The 19,601-nt window shown below is 39.6% G+C and overlaps 1 protein-coding gene across 7 annotated transcripts in view; it reads left to right on the forward strand.

The window, feature by feature from the left end:
* LCLAT1 (lysocardiolipin acyltransferase 1) overlaps nt 1-19,601 on the forward strand; it is a 259,010-nt gene that overhangs the window by 231,333 nt on the left and 8,076 nt on the right. The window contains exon 6 of one of the 7 annotated variants that reach the window (XM_077134981.1): nt 1,234-1,348. The exons of the other annotated variants lie outside the window; for them this stretch is intronic. Coding sequence (XP_076991096.1) covers nt 1,234-1,348 — 115 coding nt within the window. The remainder of the gene's footprint in view (nt 1-1,233; nt 1,349-19,601) is intronic. 7 annotated transcript variants of the gene reach the window in all.

Here is a 19,601-nt window from a genome sequence, read left to right on the forward strand (position 1 = left end):
TTTGAATATTTTTATTCTTAAAATATATTACCTTATTTTAGCTCTGTTATAAATTCATAAATGAAGTAAAGGCACATCTCAACTTTTGAATGTCCATTTTATTATTGTCACTTATAGATGAGCCCACAAGCCAAGCCGACTCTTTTATCTGTTACTTTTAGGAGGAAGCCAACTTCTCTGGTGGTACTGATTCTCCTTTAGGCTAGAGGCCACATGGCCAAGAGGTCTTAAAAGATCCTGATAGAATGATATGAGAAGTAAGCTTTTCCGCCTGCATTGAAATGGGCTCTTCTGCTTATCAGTACAGTTACATATGGCTGTGGGTTGTCTAGACACTTTTATTTACGTAATATAAAGTTTCAAAATTTTCAGACAATCAACCATCTCCCCCCACACCTTGTGTGTAAAAGCCTTTCTCTGTTACCTGCTCTTGCTCTGAAGTTAGCACGTTTCTGCGGCTCCGGGATCCTATACAGCTCATGGAAATGGGCTTCAGGGTGTGGGACTTTCTTCCCACCTTCCACCCCTCACTTTGTTGTGTGTTTTAGTTTCTAATGTTATACTACTGCTTTCTACTTTGTTGGTAATATCAACAGATATGTGCAGTTAAAATATTACAAACTTCTAAATTCTAAGCAACCAATTTATAATAAACTTTTGAAATGTAACTTAAATTGGCAATAAGATGAACTTTCCCTCCCTCTCCCAGACTGTTGTAGTTCATCTGAAAACCGACAATTCACAGAACTCAGGTTGAAAAAAATACCATGGAGCAAGTCAGTTTCATTGATTGAATACTGAAATTGTGATAGCTAATATCTAATTCTAATATGCAGTTGTAGTAACCAGCAGGTAATTGCTAACATTTAAAAGCTTATTATGGAGCAGCCGACCCGCCCGCCCTCCTCTCCCCTCTTTGTCTGCCGGCCCGCGGCGCGGTGCCCACGCCCTGCAGCAGACGACCCGCCCGCCCTCCTCTCCCCTCTTTGTCCGCCGGCCCGCCGTGCGGCGCCCACGCCCCGCAGCAGCCGACCCGCCCGCCTTCCTCTCCCCTCTTTGTCCGCCGGCCCGCCACGCAGCGCCCACGCCCCGCAGCAGCCGACCCGCCCGCCCTCCCCTCTTCCCCCTCCTGCTCCGGTGGCTCTCCAACCACCGCGGTGCCCTCTTCCGCCTTCACCGGCTCCTCCACCACCAGCCTCGACAGCCTTGCCACCCTCACCTTTCCTCCTCCAGAACAGCTACTGGGGGAGTGGAGACAATACAGAGCAGCTCCCGGAGCCACGACGGAGATCAAAGGGACGGCGTACCCCATCCTGGAACGGCTGACTGTCTGGGAGAACCAGCTCCGGTGAGATCACCGAGGGGCGCGGGTTTTCCTGGGCGGGATGGCAAGCGGCCGGAGTCCCTCCCTTCCTCCTTCCCAGGCCAGCTGGCAGAATTGGGCAGGCGGTCCCCTTGGGCCGCGGCGGCTGGCGCCCCCACCACGCGAGGCCCCCTGCACCAACTGAGAGAGTTGGGTCAAAAATCCCCAGACTGCGGAGAACAGTGACCGGGGGGTCCCTTCCAAACACGTGACTCCCCGGTCCGCCTGGGAACAGTGCACTCTCCCGGGCTGCACAGCTGGCGCCCTTCCACCACGCTTGGCGCCCCAGGCCGACTAGGAAATTCGGTCGGGCGTTCTCCCGTGCTGCGGCGGCCAGCGACCCTCCCCGCGTTCGGACCCCCGGGCCAGCTGGCACTCTTCCAAGACGCTTTGGCTGCCAAACCTCCCCTACGGCGAGAGTTTTCCAGAGTTAAAGGACCCACAGCAACTTTTACTGGTGGAGCCTGTAGACAAACGTGTGCCACGAGCGCCACCTACTGGGCAGGATAAGAAAAACAGAACCCAGAGATTTCACAGAAAAATTTTTCAACCTGTGGGGTCCAACACCCAGGGAAATCTGACTAAATGCCCAGACGCCAGCAGAAGATAACGGATCACGCTCAGAAAATTGAAAATATGGCCCAGTCAAAGGAACAAACCAATAGTTCAAATGAGATACAGGAGCTGAAACAACTAATGCTGAATATACGAACAGAAATGGAAAACCTCTTCAAAAACGAAATCGATAAATTGACGGAGGACATGAAGAAGACATGGGCTGAGCATAAAGAAGAAATAGAAAAACTGAAAAAACAAATCACAGAGCTTATGGAAGTGAAGGATAAAGTAGAAAAGATGGAAAAAACAATGGACACCTACAATGATAGATTTAAAGAGACAGAAGATAGAATTAGTGATTTGGAGGATGGAACATCTGAATTCCAAAAACAAACAGAAACTATCTGGAAAAGAATGGAAAAATTCGAACAGGGTATCAAGGAACTCAAGGACAATATGAACCGCACAAATATATGTGTTGTGGGTGTCCCAGAAGGAGAAGAGAAGGGAAAAGGAGGAGAAAAACTAATGGAAGAAATTATCACTGAAAATTTCCCAACTCTTATGAAAGACCTAAAATTACAGATCCAAGAAGTGCAGCGCACCTCAAAGAGATTAGACCCAAATAGGCGTTCCCCAAGACACTTATTAGTTAGAATGTCAGAGGTCAAAGAGAAAGAGAGGATCTTGAAAGCAGCAAGAGAAAAACAATCCATCACATACAAGGGAAACCCAATTAGACTATGTGTAGATTCCTCAGCAGAAACCATGGAAGCTAGAAGACAGTGGGATGATATATTTAAGTTACTAAAAGAGAAAAACTGCCAACCAAGACTCCTATATCCAGCAAAATTGTCCTTCAAAAATGAGGGAGAAATTAAAACATTCTCAGACAAAAAGTCACTGAGAGAATTTGTGACCAAGAGACCAGCTCTGCAAGAAATACTAAAGGGAGCACTAGAGTCAGATACAAAAAGACAGAAGAGAGAGACATGGAAAAGAGTGTAGAAAGAAGGAAAATCAGATATGATATATATAATATAAAAGGCAAATGGTAGAGGAAAATATTATCCAAACAGTAATAACTCTAAATGTTAATGGACTGAATTCCCCAATCAAAAGACATAGAATGGCAGAATGGATTAAAAAACAGGATCCTTCTATATGCTGTCTACAGGAAACACATCTTAGACCCAAAGGTAAACGTAGGTTGAAAGTGAAAGGTTGGGAAAAGATATTTCATGCAAATAACAACCAGAAAAGAGCAGGAGTGGCTATACGAATATCCAACAAATTAGACTTCAAATGTAAAACAGTTAAAAGAGACAAAGAAGGACACTATATACTAATAAAAGGAACAATTAAACAAGAAGACGTAACAATCATAAATATTTACGCACCGAACCAGAATGCCCCAAAATACGTGAGGAATACACTGCAAACACTGAAAAGGGAAATAGACTCATATACCATAATAGTTGGAGACTTCAACTCACCACTCTCATCAAGGGACAGAACATCTAGACAGAGGATCAATAAAGAAATAGAGAATCTGAATATTACTATAAATGAGCTAGACTTAACACACATTTATAGGACATTACATCCCACAACAGCAGGATACACCTTTTTTTCAAGTGCTCATGGATCATTCTCAAAGATAGACCATATGCTGGGTCACAAAGCAAGTCTTAACAAATTTAAAAAGATTGAAATCATACACAGCACTTTCTCAGATCATAAAGGAATGAAGTTGGAAATCAATAATAGGCAGAGTGCCAGAAAATTCACAGATACATGGAGGCTCAACAACACTCTCTTAAACAACAAGTGGGTCAAAGAAGAAATTGCAAGAGAAATTAGTAAATACCTAGAGGCGAATGAAAATGAAAACACAACATATCAAAACTTATGGGACGCAGCAAAGGCAGTGCTAAGAGGGAAATTTATTGCCCTAAATGCCTATATCAGAAAAGAAGAAAAGGCAAAAATGCAGGAATTAACTGTCCACTTGGAAGAACTGGAGAAAGAACAGCAAACTAATCCCAAAGCAAGCAAAAGGAAAGAAATAACAAAGATTAGAGCAGAAATAAATGAAATTGATAACATGAAAACAATAGAGAAAATCAGTAAGACCAGAAGTTGGTTCTATGAGAAAATCAATAAGATTGATGGGCCCTTAGCAAGATTGACAAAAAGAAGAAGAGAGAGGATGCAAATAAATAAGATCAGAAATGGAAGAAGAGACATAACTACTGACCTCAAAGAAATAAAGGAGGTAATAACAGGATACTATGAACAACTTTATGCTAATAAATACAACAATTTAGATGAAATGGACGGGTTCCTGGAAAGACATGAACAACCAACTTTGACTCAAGAAGAAATAGATGACCTCAACAAACCAATCACAAGTAAAGAGATTGAATTAGTCATTCAAAAGCTCCCTAAAAAGAAAAGTCCAGGACCAGACGGCTTCACATGTGAATTCTATCAAACATTCCAGAAAGAATTAGTACCAACTCTCCTCAAACTCTTCAAAATAATTGAAGTGGAGGGAAAACTACCTAATTCATTCTATGAAGCCAACATCACCCTCATACCAAAACCAGGCAAAGATATTACAAAAAAAGAAAACTACAGACCAATCTCTCTAATGAATATAGATGCAAAAATCCTTAATAAAACTCTAGCAAATCGTATCCAACAACACATTAAAAGAATTATACATCATGACCAAGTAGGATTCATCCCAGGTATGCAAGGATGGTTCAACATAAGAAAATCAATTAATGTAATACACCACATCAACAAATCAAAGCAGAAAAATCACATGATCATCTCAATTGATGCAGAGAAGGCATTTGACAAGATTCAACATCCTTTCCTGTTGAAAACACTTCAGAAGATAGGAATACAAGGGAACTTCCTTAAAATGATAGAGGGAATATATGAAAAACCCACAGCTAATATCATCCTCAATGGGGAAAAATTGAAAACGTTCCCCCTAAGATCAGGAACAAGACAAGGATGCCCACTATCACCACTATTATTCAACATTGTGTTGGAGGTTCTAGCCAGAGCAATTAGACAACAAAAAGAAATACAAGGCATCAAAATTGGAAAGGAAGAAGTAAAACTATCACTGTTTGCAGACGATATGATACTATACATCGAAAACCGGGAAAAATCCACAACAAAGCCACTAGAGCTAATAAATGAGTACAGCAAAGTAGCAGGCTACAAGATCAACATTCAAAAATCTGTAGCTTTTCTATACACTAGTAATGAACAAGCTGAGGGGGAAATCAAGAAACGAATCCCATTTACAATCGCAACTAAAAGAATAAAATACCTAGGAATAAATTTAACCAAAGAGACAAAAAACCTATATAAAGAAAACTACAAAAAACTGCTAAAAGAAATCACAGAAGACCTAAATAGATGGAAGGGCATACCGTGTTCATGGATTGGAAGACTAAATATAGTTAAGATGTCAGTCCTACCTAAACTGATCTACAGATTCAATGCAATACCAATCAAAATCCCAACAACTTATTTTTCAGAATTAGAAAAACCAATAAGCAAATTTATCTGGAAGGGCAGGTTGCCCCGAATTGCTAAAAACATCTTGAGGAAAAAAAACGAAGCTGGAGGTCTCGCGATGCCGGACTTTAAGGCATATTATGAAGCCACAGTGGTCAAAACAGCATGGTATTGGCATAAAGATAGATATATCGACCAATGGAATCGAATAGAGTGTTCAGATATAGACCCTCTCATCTATGGACATTTGATCTTTGATAAGGCAGTCAAGCCAATTCACCTGGGACAGAACAGTCTCTTCAATAAATGGTGCCTAGAGAACTGGATATCCATATGTAAAAGAATGAAAGAAGACCCGCATCTCACACCTTATACAAAAGTTAACTCAAAATGGATCAAAGATCTAAACATTAGGTCTAAGACCATAAAACAGTTAGAGGAAAATGTAGGGAGATATCTTATGAATCTTACAACTGGAGGTGGTTTTATGGACCTTAAACCTAGGCAAGAGCACTGAAGAAGGAAATAAATAAATGGGAACTCCTCAAAATTAAACACTTTTGTGCATCAAAGAACTTCATCAAGAAAGTAGAAAGACAGCCTACACAATGCGAGATATTTGGAAATGACATATCAGATAAAGGTCTAGTATCCAGAATATATAAAGAGATTGTTCAACTCAACAACAAAAAGACAGCCAACCCAATTACAAAATGGAAAAAAGACTTGAACAGACACCTCTCAGAAGAGGAAATACGGATGGCCAAGAGGCACATGAATAGATGCTCAATGTCCCTGGCCATTAGAGAAATGCAAATCAAAACCACAATGAGATATCATCTCACACCCATCAGAATGGCCATTATCAACAAAACAGAAAATGACAAGTGCTGGAGAGGATGCGGAGAAAGAGGCACACTTATCCACTGTTGGTGGGAATGTCAAAGGGTGCAACCACTGTGGAAGGCAGTTTGGCGGTTCCTCAAAAAGCTGAATATAGAATTGCCATACGACCCAGCAATACCATTGCTAGGTATCTACTCAAAGGACTTAAGGGCAAAGACACAAACGGACATTTGCACACCAATGTTTATAGCAGCGTTATTTACAATTGCAAAGAGATGGAAACAGCCAAAATGTCCATCAACAGAAGAATGGCTAAATAAACTGTGGTATATACATACGATGGAATATTATGCAGCTTTAAGACAAGATAAACTTATGAAGCATGTAATAACATGGATGGACCTAGAGAATATTATGCTGAGTGAGTCCAGCCAAAAACTAAAGGACAAATACTGTATGGTCCCACTGATGTGAACGGACATTCGAGAATAAACTTGAAATATGTCATTGGTAACAGAGTCCAGCAGGAGTTAGAAACAGGGTAAGATAATGGATAATTGGAGCAGAAGGGATACAGACTGTGCAACAGGACTAGATACAAAAACTCAAAAATGGGCAGCACAATAATACCTAATTGTAAAGTAATCATGTTAAAACACTGAATGAAGCTGCATCTGAGCTATAGGGTTTTTTTTTTACTATTATTACTACTTTTATTTCTTTTCTCTATATTAACATTTTATATCTTTTTCTGTTGTGTTGCTAGTTCCTCTAAACCGATGCAAATGTACTAAGAAACGATTATCATGCATCTATGTGATGATGTTAAGAATTACTGAGTGCATATGTAGAACGGTATGATTACTAAATGTTGTGTTAATTTCTTTCTTTTTTTTTTTTCTTTCTTTCCATTAATAAAAAAATAAATAAATATAAAAAAAAGCTTATTATGTGCCAAGTAGTGTGCAAAGTATTCTCTGTACATTAACTCACTGGATTCATATGGCAACCTGAAACAGAAGGTATTGTTATCATCCACCCTATTTTTAGATGAGAAGATGGTACACCATAAAAAAATAAGCATTGCTGAAGCCAGTTTAATTAGAGCAGGGCATGAGGCTAGTCGGGTGCTAATGCTGAAGACATGGTCCTTCTCCTTAAGGTACTTAAAAGTCTGCCGAGGAGACTAGGGGTTCGCGTGAATGTCTGGTAATAGAACAGGTGGCAGGTGAGTGCTCACAGGAGCACAGCACCACATGTGCTGTCAGCATTCGTAGAAGGCAAGACCACTCTGCTTGGATACCTGAAAAAGGTTCTTAGAACCCTGGGAGTTGAGCAAGACTATGGGGGAAGTTGAGATAAAGTATTTCAGGAAAAAGGTCTAAGGGAATGTTCCTGGCAATTTTTTTTTAAATATTTTTATTATAAACAACAAACAAACATACTAACATTCTTGACATACAGACATTCATGACTTACAAACATTCTTGTCATGGCTACAATCAGTGGTTCATGATATCATCACATAGTTGTGTATTCATCATCATGATCATTTTTTTGAACATTTGCATCTCTCTAGCAAAAGAAAGAAAAAAGAAAAAACTCATACATGCCGTACCCATTACCACTCCCTTTCATTGACTACTAGTGTTTCAATGTACTCAATTTATTTTAGCCTTTGTTCCCCCTATTATTTGTTTATTTCTTATCCATATTTTAAACCCATCTGTCCATACCACAGATAAAAGGAGCATCAGACACAAGGTTTTCACAATCACACAGGCCCATTGCAAAAGCTATGTCATTATACAATCATCTTCAAGAGACATGGCTACTGGAACCCAGCTCTACAGTTTAGGTACTACCCTCTAGTCACTGTAATACACCATAAACTCAAAAGGGGATATTTATATAATGCATAAGAATAAATTCTCCAAGTTCACTCATTAATGTTAGTTCATATCAGTGAGACCATACAATATTTGTCCTTTTGTTTCTGGCTAATTTCACTCAGCATAATGTCCTCAAGTTCCATCCATGGTGTTACATACTTCATAACTTTATTCTATCTTAAAGCTACATAATATTCCATCATATGTATATACCACAGCCTATTGAGCCACTCATCTGTTGATGGACATTTGGGCTGTTTCCGTATCTTGGCAATTGTAAATAATGCTGCTATAAACATTGGTGGAAATGTCCATTTGTGTCCTTGCACTCATGTGCTCTGAATAGATACCTAGCACTGGTATTGCCGGATCATATGACAGTTCTATACTTCGTTTCCTGAGAAACTGCCAAACTGCCTTGCACAGTAGTTGTACCATTTTACATTCCCACCAAGAGTGAATAAGTGTGCCTCTTTTTCCACATCCTCTCCAGCACTTGTCGTTTTCAGTTTTATTGATAATGGCCATCTGGTGGGTGCGAGATGATATCTCATTGTGGTTTTGATTTGCATTTCCCTAATAGCCAGGGAAGTTGAACGTGTTTTCATGTGCCTTTTAGCCATTTGTATTTCCTCTTCTGAGAAGTGTGTGTTCATGTCTTTTGCCTATTTTTAAATTGCGTTGCTTGTCTTTTTGTTAATGAGTTGAACAATCTCTTTATATACTCTGGATACTCGACCCTTATATGATATGTCATTTCCAAATATTGTCTCCCATTGTGTCGGCTGCCTTTTTACTTTCCAGACGAAGTTCTTTGATGCACAAAAGTGTTTAATTTTGAGGAGTTCCCATTTATCTATTTCTTTCTTCAGTGCTTGTGCTTTGGGTGTAAGATCTAGGAAACCACCTCCTATTACATGTTTTATAAGATATTTCCCTATATTTTCTTCTAAAAGTTTTATGGTCTTAGCTCTAATGTTTAGGTCTTTGATCCATTTTGAGTTAATTTTTATATAAGATGTGAGATATGGATCCTCTTTCATTCTTTTGCATGTGGATATCCAGTTCTCCAAGCACCATTTATTGAAGAGACAGTTCTGTCCCAGGTGAGTTGGCTTGACTGCCTTATCAAAGATCAATTGTCCATAGATGGAGAGGATCTATATCTGAATATTCTATTCGATTCCATTGGTCAGTATATCTATCTTTATGCCAGTACCATGCTGTTTTGACCACTGTAGCTTCAAAATATGCCTTAAAGTCAGGTAGTGTGAGACCTCCAACTTCATCTTTCTTTCTCAGGATATTTTTAGCTATTCGGGGCACCTTGCCCTTCCAGATGAATTTGGTTATTGGCTTTTCTGTTTCTGCAAAGTAAGTTTTCAGGATTTTAATTGGTGTGCTGGTTTGAAAGGATGTATGTACCTTAGAAAAGCCATGTTTTAATCCTAGTTGCATTTTATAAAAGCAGCTGTTTCTTCTAATCCCTATTCAGTACTGTATGTTTGAAACTGCAATTAGATCATCTCCCTGGAGATGTGACTCAATTCAGAGTGGTTGTTAAACTGGATTAGGTGATGACATGTCTCCACCCATTTGGGTGGGTCTTTTTTGGTTTATTGGAGTCCTATAAAAGGGGAAACATTTTGGAGAATGAGAGATTCAGAGAGAGCAGAGAATGCTGTAGCACCATGAAGCAGAGAGTTCTTCAGCCAGCTCTTTGGGGATGAAGAAGGAAAATGCCTCCCGGGAAGCTTCATGAAACTGGAAGCCAAGAGAGAAAGCTAGCAGATGATGCTGTGGTCGCCATGTGCCCTTCCAGCTGAGAAAGAAGCCCTGACTGTGTTGACCATGTGCCTTCTCACTTAAGAGAGAAACCGTGAACTTCATCAGCCTTCTTGAACCAAGGTATCTGTCCCTGGATGCCTTTGGTTGGACATTTCTATAGACTTGTTTTAATTGGGACATTTTCTTGACCTTAGAACTGTAAACTAGCAACTTATTAAATTCCCCTTTTAGAAAGCCATTCCATTCCTGGTATGTTGCATTCTGGCAGCTAGCAAACTAGAACAATTGGTGTTGCACTGAATCTGTAAATCAATTTAGGTAGAATTGACATCTTAACTATATTTAGTCTTCCAATCTATGAACATGGTACACCCTTCCATTTATTTAGGTCTTCTGTGATTTCTTTTAGCAATTTCTTATAGTTTTCTTTGTATAGGTCTTTTGTATCCTTAGTTAAATTTACTCCTAAATATTTTATTCTTTTGGTTGCAGTTGCAAATGGAATTTTTTTCTTGATTTCCCCCTCAGACTGCTCATTACTAGTGTATAGAAACACTACAGATTTTTGAGTATTGATCTTGTAACCTGCTACTTTGCTGTACTCATTTATTAGCTCTAGTAGTTTTGCTGTGGATTTTTCGGGGTTTTCAACATATAGTATCATGTCATCTGCAACATGATGATGTTCCTTTCCAATTTTGATGCCTTGTATTTCTTTTTCTTGTCCAATTGCTCTGGCTAGAACCTCCAACACAATGTTGAATAACAGTGGTGACAGTGGACATCCTTGTCTTGTTCCTGATCTTGGGGAGATAACTTTTGGTCTTTCCTCATTGACGATGATGTTAGCTGTTGGTTTTATATGCCCTTTATCGTATTGAGGAAGTTCCCTTCTGTTCTAGTTTGCTAACTACTGGAATGCAATATACCAGAAACAGGACAGCTTTTAAAAAGAGGAGTTTAATAACTTGCAAGTTAACAGTTTTTAGGCTATGGAAATGTCCCAATTGAAACAAGTCTATAGAAATGTCCAATTTAAGGCATCCAGGGAAAGATACCTTGAAAGAAGGCTGATGAAGTTCAGGGTTTCTCTCTCAAGTAGAAAGGCACATGGCAAACATGATCAGGGTTTCTTTCTCATCTGGAAAGGCACATAGCTAACATGGTATCATCTACTAACTTTCTCTCCTGGCCTCCTGTTTCATGAAGCTCCCCAGGAGGCATTTTCGTTGTCCATCTTCAAAGGTCACTGGCTGGTGAACATTCTACTTCTTTTGGCTACATTATTCTGCTGTCTCAGAATCTCCAAAATGTTTCCTCTTTTATAAGATTCCGGTAAACTAATCAAGACCCACCCAGATGGGTTGAGACACATCACCTATTCCAGTTTAACAACCACTCTTGATTGAGTCACATCTCTAGGGAAAAGATCTAATTAAAGTTTCAAACATACAGTACTGAATAGGGATTAGAAGAAATGGCTGAATTTATAAACCGGGATTCAGATTAAAACATGGCTTTTCCAGGGTATATACATCCTTTCAAACCAGCACATTCCACCCTCTTGACCCTAAAAAAGACATGTTTTTCCCATATACAAAATACATTCATTCCATCACAATATCAGAAATCCTTACACCATTTCAGTAGCAATACAGATGAAATGCAAAGTTAGAAACATTACAGACTCCTATCATAGTTAGTTACAGGCATGATCTGTTCTAAGGCAAAGTTCTCCTCTGGTTCTGGACCAATAAAAACTCAAAACAAGTAATTTGCTGCCAATAGGCAAAGGAGGAACATTCATAGGATACATATACCCATTTCTATAGGGAGGAATGAACACAGGGGTCACTGGACCCATACAGTTTCGAAAATCTTCAAGGCAAAGTCCATAAGATTTCAAAGTCTGAGAGTCATTTATCTTTGGGGCTTTAGAAAGCAGCAGTTTTCTCACCCTTTCCAAGGGCCTACACAGAGGCCTGTCTCTCTCCAAATGCAACGTTGGGGGACATTGGGGAGACCACCTTTTTCTTGGCTCCACCATTTCCAAGGATCGGGGCTGCTCCCAGGCTGTCTGCCATCTCTGGTGCACATGTTCAGCCCCTCCATGTGGTGGCAGTCAGGCTCTCCCCAAACCCCAAGGAATGTGCTTCACCCTCTCCAGAGCCTGAGGTGGCATGACTCTTCCACTGCAATGAGGTGGAGGGCCCATCCTCTGCCTTTGGGGCAAACACACCTTCTTGAAAACACACTCTCCTGGCCCGAGGCTTCTTGACTTCAGACCCCAGCATCCAAGGCTTTCCCTCTGAAGTTATTTTTCCTCCAGTGTGTCCCTTCTCTGTCCCTCTCAGTTCTGACTTGCAATGATTCTCTTCATACAGACCCCTCGACGCTCTCCTTGGTTTTCTATGCAGTAGCCTCAGATTGTGCCCATCAGGCATAAGGCGTTTCCACAGATCCTTCCTGGAATACTCCATCTCCAATCCTGGCTTTCTCTGAAATGGCTGGCTGGTTCCACATCTGGTCAGATCCTCATGTGGGGCTCTATTCTCTGGGGTCTCCCTTCCTGGAAGCTCAGAATTTCCCAGAACATCAATTTCTGGTATCTTTGTACCCAGGAGTTCAGGTCTCAGCTTATCCCTTTCCTGCCACATTTCACTGTAAGCTGTGAGGAGAAACCAGGCTGTGCTTTCCACATTTAATTTGGAGATCTCTTCTGCTAAGTATCCAAGTTCATGGCTTTTAAGCTCTGCCTTCCAGCCAAAGCCACTAGTCAATTTTGCCAGATTATCTGCTATTTTAAAGCAAGGTTCACCTTCCTTCCAGTTTGTAATAACATGACTCATTTCTAAGGCCTTATCAGAGGTATCTTTATAGTTCACATTTCTTCCAACAGTCTCTTCAAAGCATTTTAGGCCTTCTCTATCAAGTGCCTCACAACTCCTCCAGAATCTTCCCCTTATCCATTTAAAAAGCTCTTCCAACATGTTTGATATTTGCAAACCACAGCAGCACCCCACTCCTCAGGTACCAAAATCTGTTCTTGTCTGCTAGCTGCCGGAATGCAATATGCCAGAAACAGAACAGCTTTTAAAAAGGGGAGTTTAATAAGTTCCAAGTTAACAGTTTTTAGGCCATGGAAATGTCCCAATTGAAACAAGTCTATAGAAATGTCCGATTTAAGGCATCCAGGGAAAGATACCTTGATTCAAGAAGGCTGATGAAGTTCAGGGTTTCTCAAGTAGAAAGGTATATGGCAAACACGATCAGGGTTTCTCTCTCATCTGGAAAGGCACGTGGTGAACATGGCATCACCTGCTAGTTTTCTCTCCTGGCTTCCTGTTTCATGAAGCTCCTCCTTCTTCATTTTCAAAGGTCACTGGCTGGTGGGCTCTCTGCTTCTTGTGGCAACCTGCTCTCTCACAATCTCCAGCTTTATCCAAAATGTTTCCTCTTTTATAGGATTCCAGTAAACTAATCAACACCCCCCCGAATGGGTGGAGACACATCTGATACATTTTAACAACCACTCTTGATTGAGTCACATCTCGGAGGAGATGATCTAATTAAAGTTTCAAGCATACAGTGCTGAATAGGAATTAGAAGAAACGGCTGGATTTATAAAATGAGATTAGGATTAAAGCATGGCTTTTCTAGGGTATATACATCATTTCAAACCAGCAGACCTTCTATTCTTATCTTTTGAAGTGTTTTCATCAAGAAAGGATGTTGAATTTTATCAAACGCCTTTTCTGCATCAATTAAGATGATCATGTGGTTTTTCTGCTATGATTTGTTGAGATAATGTATTACATTAATTGATTTTTTTGTGTTGAACCATCCTTGCATACCTGGAATCATGGTGTACAATTCTTTTAATGTGCTGCTGGATTCGATTTGTAAGAATTTTGTTGAGGATTTTTGCATTTATGTTCATTAGAGATATTGGTCTGTAATTTTCTTATCTTGTGGTATCTTTGTCTGGCTTTGATATGAAGGTGATGTTGGCTTCATAGAATGAGTTAGGTAACCTTCACTCCTCTTCAATTTTTTTGAAGCATTTGAGCATAATTCATACTAATTCTTTCTTGAATGCTTGATAGAATTCACATATGAAGCCATCTGGTCCTGGACTTTTCTATTTTGTGAGCTTCTTAATGACTGATTCAGTTTCTTTATCTGTGATTGGTTTGTTGAGGTCATCTATTTCTTCTCGAGTCAGTGGTTGTTCATTCCTTTCTAGGAAGTTGTCCATTTCATCTATGTTGTCTAGTTTATTAGCATAAAGTTGTTTATAGTATCCTCTCATTACCTCCTTTATTTCTACGGATTCAGTGGTTATGTCTACTCTTCCATTTCTGATTTTATTTAAATAAATAAATACATCCTCTGTCTTTTTGTTTTTGTCAACTTGATAAGGGTCCATCAATTTTGTTGATTTTTCTCAGAGAACCAACTTCTGGTTTTGTTGATTTTCTTGATTGTTTTCATGTTCTCAATTTCATTTATATCTGCTCTAATCTTCATTCTTTCTTACCTTTTGCTTGCTTTGAGATTAGTTTGCTGTTCTTCCAAATGAACAGGTAATTCCTTGATTTTTGCTCTTTCTTCTTTTATTATATAGGCATATAGGGCAATAAATTTCCCTCTTAGCACTGCCTTTGCTACATCCATAAATTTTGATATGTTGTATTTTCATTTTCAATTGCCTCGAGATATTTACTGATTCTCTTGTAATTTCTTCCTTGACCCACTGGTTGTTTATAAGTGTGTTGTTGAGCCTCCATAGTCACAAATATATTTGTGAATTTTCTGGCCCTCTGCCTGTTAATGGTTTCCAACTTCATTCCTTCGTGATCTGAGAATGTGTTTTGTATGATTTCAATCTTCTTAAATTTATTTAGACTTGTGACCCAGTGTATGGTTTATCCTTGAGAATGATCCATGAGCACTTGAGAAAAAGGTGTATCCTGCTATTATGGGGTGTAATGTTCTGCAGATGTCTGTTAAATCTAGTTTGCTTATTGTATTATGCAAATTCTCTATTTCTTTATTGATCCTCTGTCTAGATGTTTTTTCCCTTGATGAGATCAGGGAATTAAAGTCTCCAACTTTATGGTAGATGTGTCTATTTCTCTTTTCAGTGTTTTCAGTGTTTGCCTCATCTATTTTGGAGCACTCTGGCTTAGTGCATAAATATTTATGATATGTCTTCTTGTTGAATTGCTCCTTTTATTAATATATAGTGTCCTTCTTTGCCTCTTTTAATTTTTTACATTTGAAGTCTAATTTGTCAGATATTAGTATAGCTGCTCTTGCTCTTTTCTGATTGTTTTTTTCATGAAACATCTTTTCCCAACCTTTCACTTTCAACCTATGTTTGTCCTTGGGTTTAAAATGTGTCTCTTGTAGATAGCATGTAGAGGGTCCTGTGTTTTAATCCATTCTGCCAGTCTGTGTCTTTTGATTGGGAAGTTTAATCCATTAATATTTAGTGTTATTACTGTAAGGGCAGTACTTTCTTCTACCATTTTGCCTTTTGGATTTTATATATCATATCTACTCTTTTTCTCTTTTTACCTTTACTGGTAGTCTTCATTTTTATACTCTTCTCCACACCTCACTCTCCTGTATTTTCGTATCTGCCTCTAATGCTCCCTTTAGTATTTCTTGCAGAGCTGGTCTCTTGAACTCAAATTCTCTCAGTGATTTTTTGCCTGAAAGTGTTTTAATTTCCCCCTCATTTTTGAAGGGCAGTTTTGCTGGATATAGAATTCTTGGTTGGCAGTTTTTCTTTCAGAATCTTAAATATATCATACCAGTGTCTTCTCACCTCCATGGTTTCTGCTGAGAAATCTACACAAAGTCTTATTAAGTGTCCCTTGTATGTGATGGATTGCTTTTTCCTTGCTGCTTTCAAAATTCTCTTTCTCCTTGACATCTGACATTCTGAATAGTAAGTGTCTTGGAGTATATGTCTATTTGGATCCATTCTGTTTGGGGTACACTGCACTTCTTGGATCTGTAATTTTATGTCTTTTTTAAGAAATAGGAAATTTTCAGTGATAATTTCCTCTATTAGTCTTTCTCCTCCTTTTCCCTTCTGTTCTCCTTCTGGGACACCCACAACACGTATATTCATGCGCTTCATGTTGTCATTTAGTTCCCTGAGTCCCTGCTCAGACTTTTCCATTCTTTTCCCTATATATTTTTTTGCTTGTCGGATTTCAGATGTCCCATCCTCCAGTTCACTAATCTAACATTGTAGATTTCATTGTTTTTTTTCATCTCTTCTACTGTGCCTTTCATTCCCATCAGTTCTGTGATTTGTTTTTTCAGACTTTTGATTTCTTCTTTTTGTTTGCCCATTGCCTTCTTTATATCCTCCCTCAACTCATTGATTTGATTTTTTATGAAATTTTCCATGTCTGTTCAAACATCCTGAATTAGTTGTTTCAACTCTTTTATCTCTTTTGAATTGTTGTTTTGTCCCTTTCACTGGGCCATATCTTCAATTTTCCTAGTATGACTCATTATTTTTGCTGGTGACTAGGCATTTGATTTCCTTAATTAGTTTATTCTGGAGATTTTTTTCCACTCTTTTACTTAGGACTTTCTTGCTGGATGGCCTTGTTCTCTATCTGTTCTTTTGACATTCAGTTCAGCTTATTCTAGACCTGTATCATAGGTTTTATTTAATTAATCAGAATTTTTCAGTTCTTGTTTTTTTGTTTCTTGACCTACCTATATGGAGCCTTTTGTTTTGTTTTGTTTTGTTTTTCTTAGGAGTGTCTACTTAAATATTATAGACACCAGTCAGATTTTCCCAGACCAGACTGGCCTCCTCTCAGAAGGAAAGAGTCAACTGCATCAATTTTCCCTGAGGGTGAGACCCAACAGGTTGACAGACTTTCCTGTGAAGCCTCTAGACTCTGTGGTTTTCCTGTCCTGCCCAGTATGTGGCTTTGTCTGCCTGCAGTTACCCTCCACTATAAAGTGATGTGCTTTAACTTCAGCAGACTCTCCCTGCAGGGGCATGGTTAAGACAGAGGAGAGGTTGTAGGCTGGCTTTAATCGCTTCAGTTTTCCAGTCCCTGAGGTCTGAATTCCTTGAGGGAGGGATTCAACCTGAGCTGGGCCCCACCCCTCTCCTGGGGGAGGTACAGCCTGCAGGGAATTAATTCCTTTCACCTGACCAGCCTCTTTGTCTCTCAGACAAGCTTAATTCCGCCTGTTCCTGGGGCAGTTCAGCCCAAGAAGCCTAGATCTAATTAGATAGATCTAATGAGCAGTTAAATAGTAGAAATAAAGCCCAAAAAAATCCTTGTTGAACTAGGACCCCCTTCCTTGGGTTTGTTAATCAAGAGCTTAAATTAGTACGTTGCTCTGTGTATATCCAGGTTCTGTGTCCCACTTTTTTTTTTAGGGTCCAGCCCTTTTCAAGTATTCTGTGCTGTCCGATCCAAAAAACCTGTTTTTTTTTTCTGTCAGCCCTGCCCCGTCTGTGATGGGGCAAAAACTCCTAGTAGCTTTATCTCTTATTTGAGGTTTATCTGAGCTGGGGGCCTGTTTTCAGTAGTCAGAATTTAATTAATCCCACAAGTGGAGCTTGGTTGTGCTAAGCCCATGCTGCTAGTCAAGTCTCTTTCCTTTTCCCTCTGCAACTAGGCTACTATGCCCGTTGGGGAGGGGCACTGGCCTCTGCGGCTTAGGGTATTTACAATTCTGCTGGAATTGCAGCTAGTCCAGCTTGTCCAGAGTGGTGTATGCTATGTATTCGGTCACTGATGTGGCCTCAGCAGTTGTTCTGTACTGTTCCTGCCTATTCACTAAGTACTCTGAAGGACAAATTAAATTCCACACCTCATTAAACCACCATCTTGGATCCTATCCCTTGGCAATTTTAAGAAAGGATAATATGAACGTTTTGTCTCTAATAGAAAGTTTAATTTACATCTCCAGGGGCCAAAAATGCTGCAGCCAGTGGTATGGAGGTAGTGTTCAGATGTAGTACCCCCACATCAGTGGACTAATAGGAGCTAAAGTTCTAAAGGCAATTTGGAGCCCAGATGCTAACATTGCAATTCAATGATAGTAGCAGCAGCTGCTGACATTTATTAAGCACTTATTATGTTTCAGGCCCTGTTTAAAGTGTTTTTACATATATTATCTCATTTAATCCCTCAAACAATCCTACGAAGTAGTTTATAGATACAGGAACTAAGTAAGGCCCATAGAGATGAAGGAATTCAGTAAGACACTGAGCCAGGATCTCAACCCAGGCAGTCCGATTCCAGAGCTGTCCATGGTCTACACTGCAGTGGATCTAGAGTTTTCCACTTAAAAAATTTCTGTCAACGGTACCATCATCTCAAAACCTGCTATTTACATACCAAACATTAAAATCCACCCCACCCACACAGACACACTACCATACAGCTTGTCAAGTAATAGGAAAGCAGAAGTAAACAAATAAGAATTAGTTTCTTATTCTAATCAGAGACTTTTTTTTTTACCATTTTGATAACATTTGTAATGCTGCATGGCAGTATTTGATCAATAAACATTAAGAACTACTTGTGATGGAAAGGCTGGGACACATGAGCAGCTTTTTCAGATTAAATGTAAAAAATGGTATTATAGAATGACTGAAGAGAAAGGAGGTCCATGAGGACAAGAGACTGTTCAAGGCTGTGAATACTTGATGTTGATGAAGACCAGTAACTCTGATTGAGGAGAAGCATTTGGGCAGACAGTGGGGCAAAATATTGACAGCAGAGGAGTTTTGAAGGTGAATGAATTGCAAACTCAATTGTGAAACACAAAGGCTGATTAGCATGACATGACAAGCGATAAAAGCATATTGTTGTTTCCGTTGTGAGGGAAAGTGAGAAAAGTGTCAATGGAGTTGATGTAAGGCAGTTGGAACAAGGATTGGGATTGTGGCTGGGGGACATAAATGAATGGGGCTCCAAGGGCTGGGTTCAGAGAGTGCCCAATATTAAACAATATTAAACTAGCTTGTATAGTCCAGGAAAAGTGTGATCTCTTACGGAGTAGGATAGTAGTGATTGATGACCACAGACAAAATGTTGCTTGATTTTTACTGTGCAGGTGAGTTAACAAGTAGGGCAGATATATCATCTTAGGAGATGTGTCATGTTCAGTATATCAGCAAAAGTAGAGGCCTTCTTTCCCAAATACTCAATCAGAACAGCTCCCCTCCCAGTATGTGAATTCCCACTGTAGCATACCAGGAGAGGAGTCTTCCAGTCTTTGCTCAAAGGGTGAGCACATTACCTCTTGATGGCATTTTCTCCCTGTGGCTTCTAATCATGGGACTCACCTCTCTCTTTTAGAGCCAACAGGTCAGGTCTCATCTTTGTTCTAGACATTTACATACAGTTCCATGAGCCTCTCTCATTTGTACCACCTCTGCCTTCTAATATAAATGATGTACAGCATTTCTAAAGGCCACACCTCTACTTCTGAATTGTCAGTGTAGGTGTTTTTACTTTTTATAGCAATTCTTATTAGGTTGTGATCATTTTGCAAGATAGATATGAAACCAAATTGAAACATGGGGTACACTTACCCTAAAGTCA

The sequence above is a fragment of the Tamandua tetradactyla genome, chromosome 17 (assembly GCF_023851605.1).
Source record: "Tamandua tetradactyla isolate mTamTet1 chromosome 17, mTamTet1.pri, whole genome shotgun sequence".
In the NCBI taxonomy this organism is placed as follows: domain Eukaryota; kingdom Metazoa; phylum Chordata; class Mammalia; order Pilosa; family Myrmecophagidae; genus Tamandua; species Tamandua tetradactyla.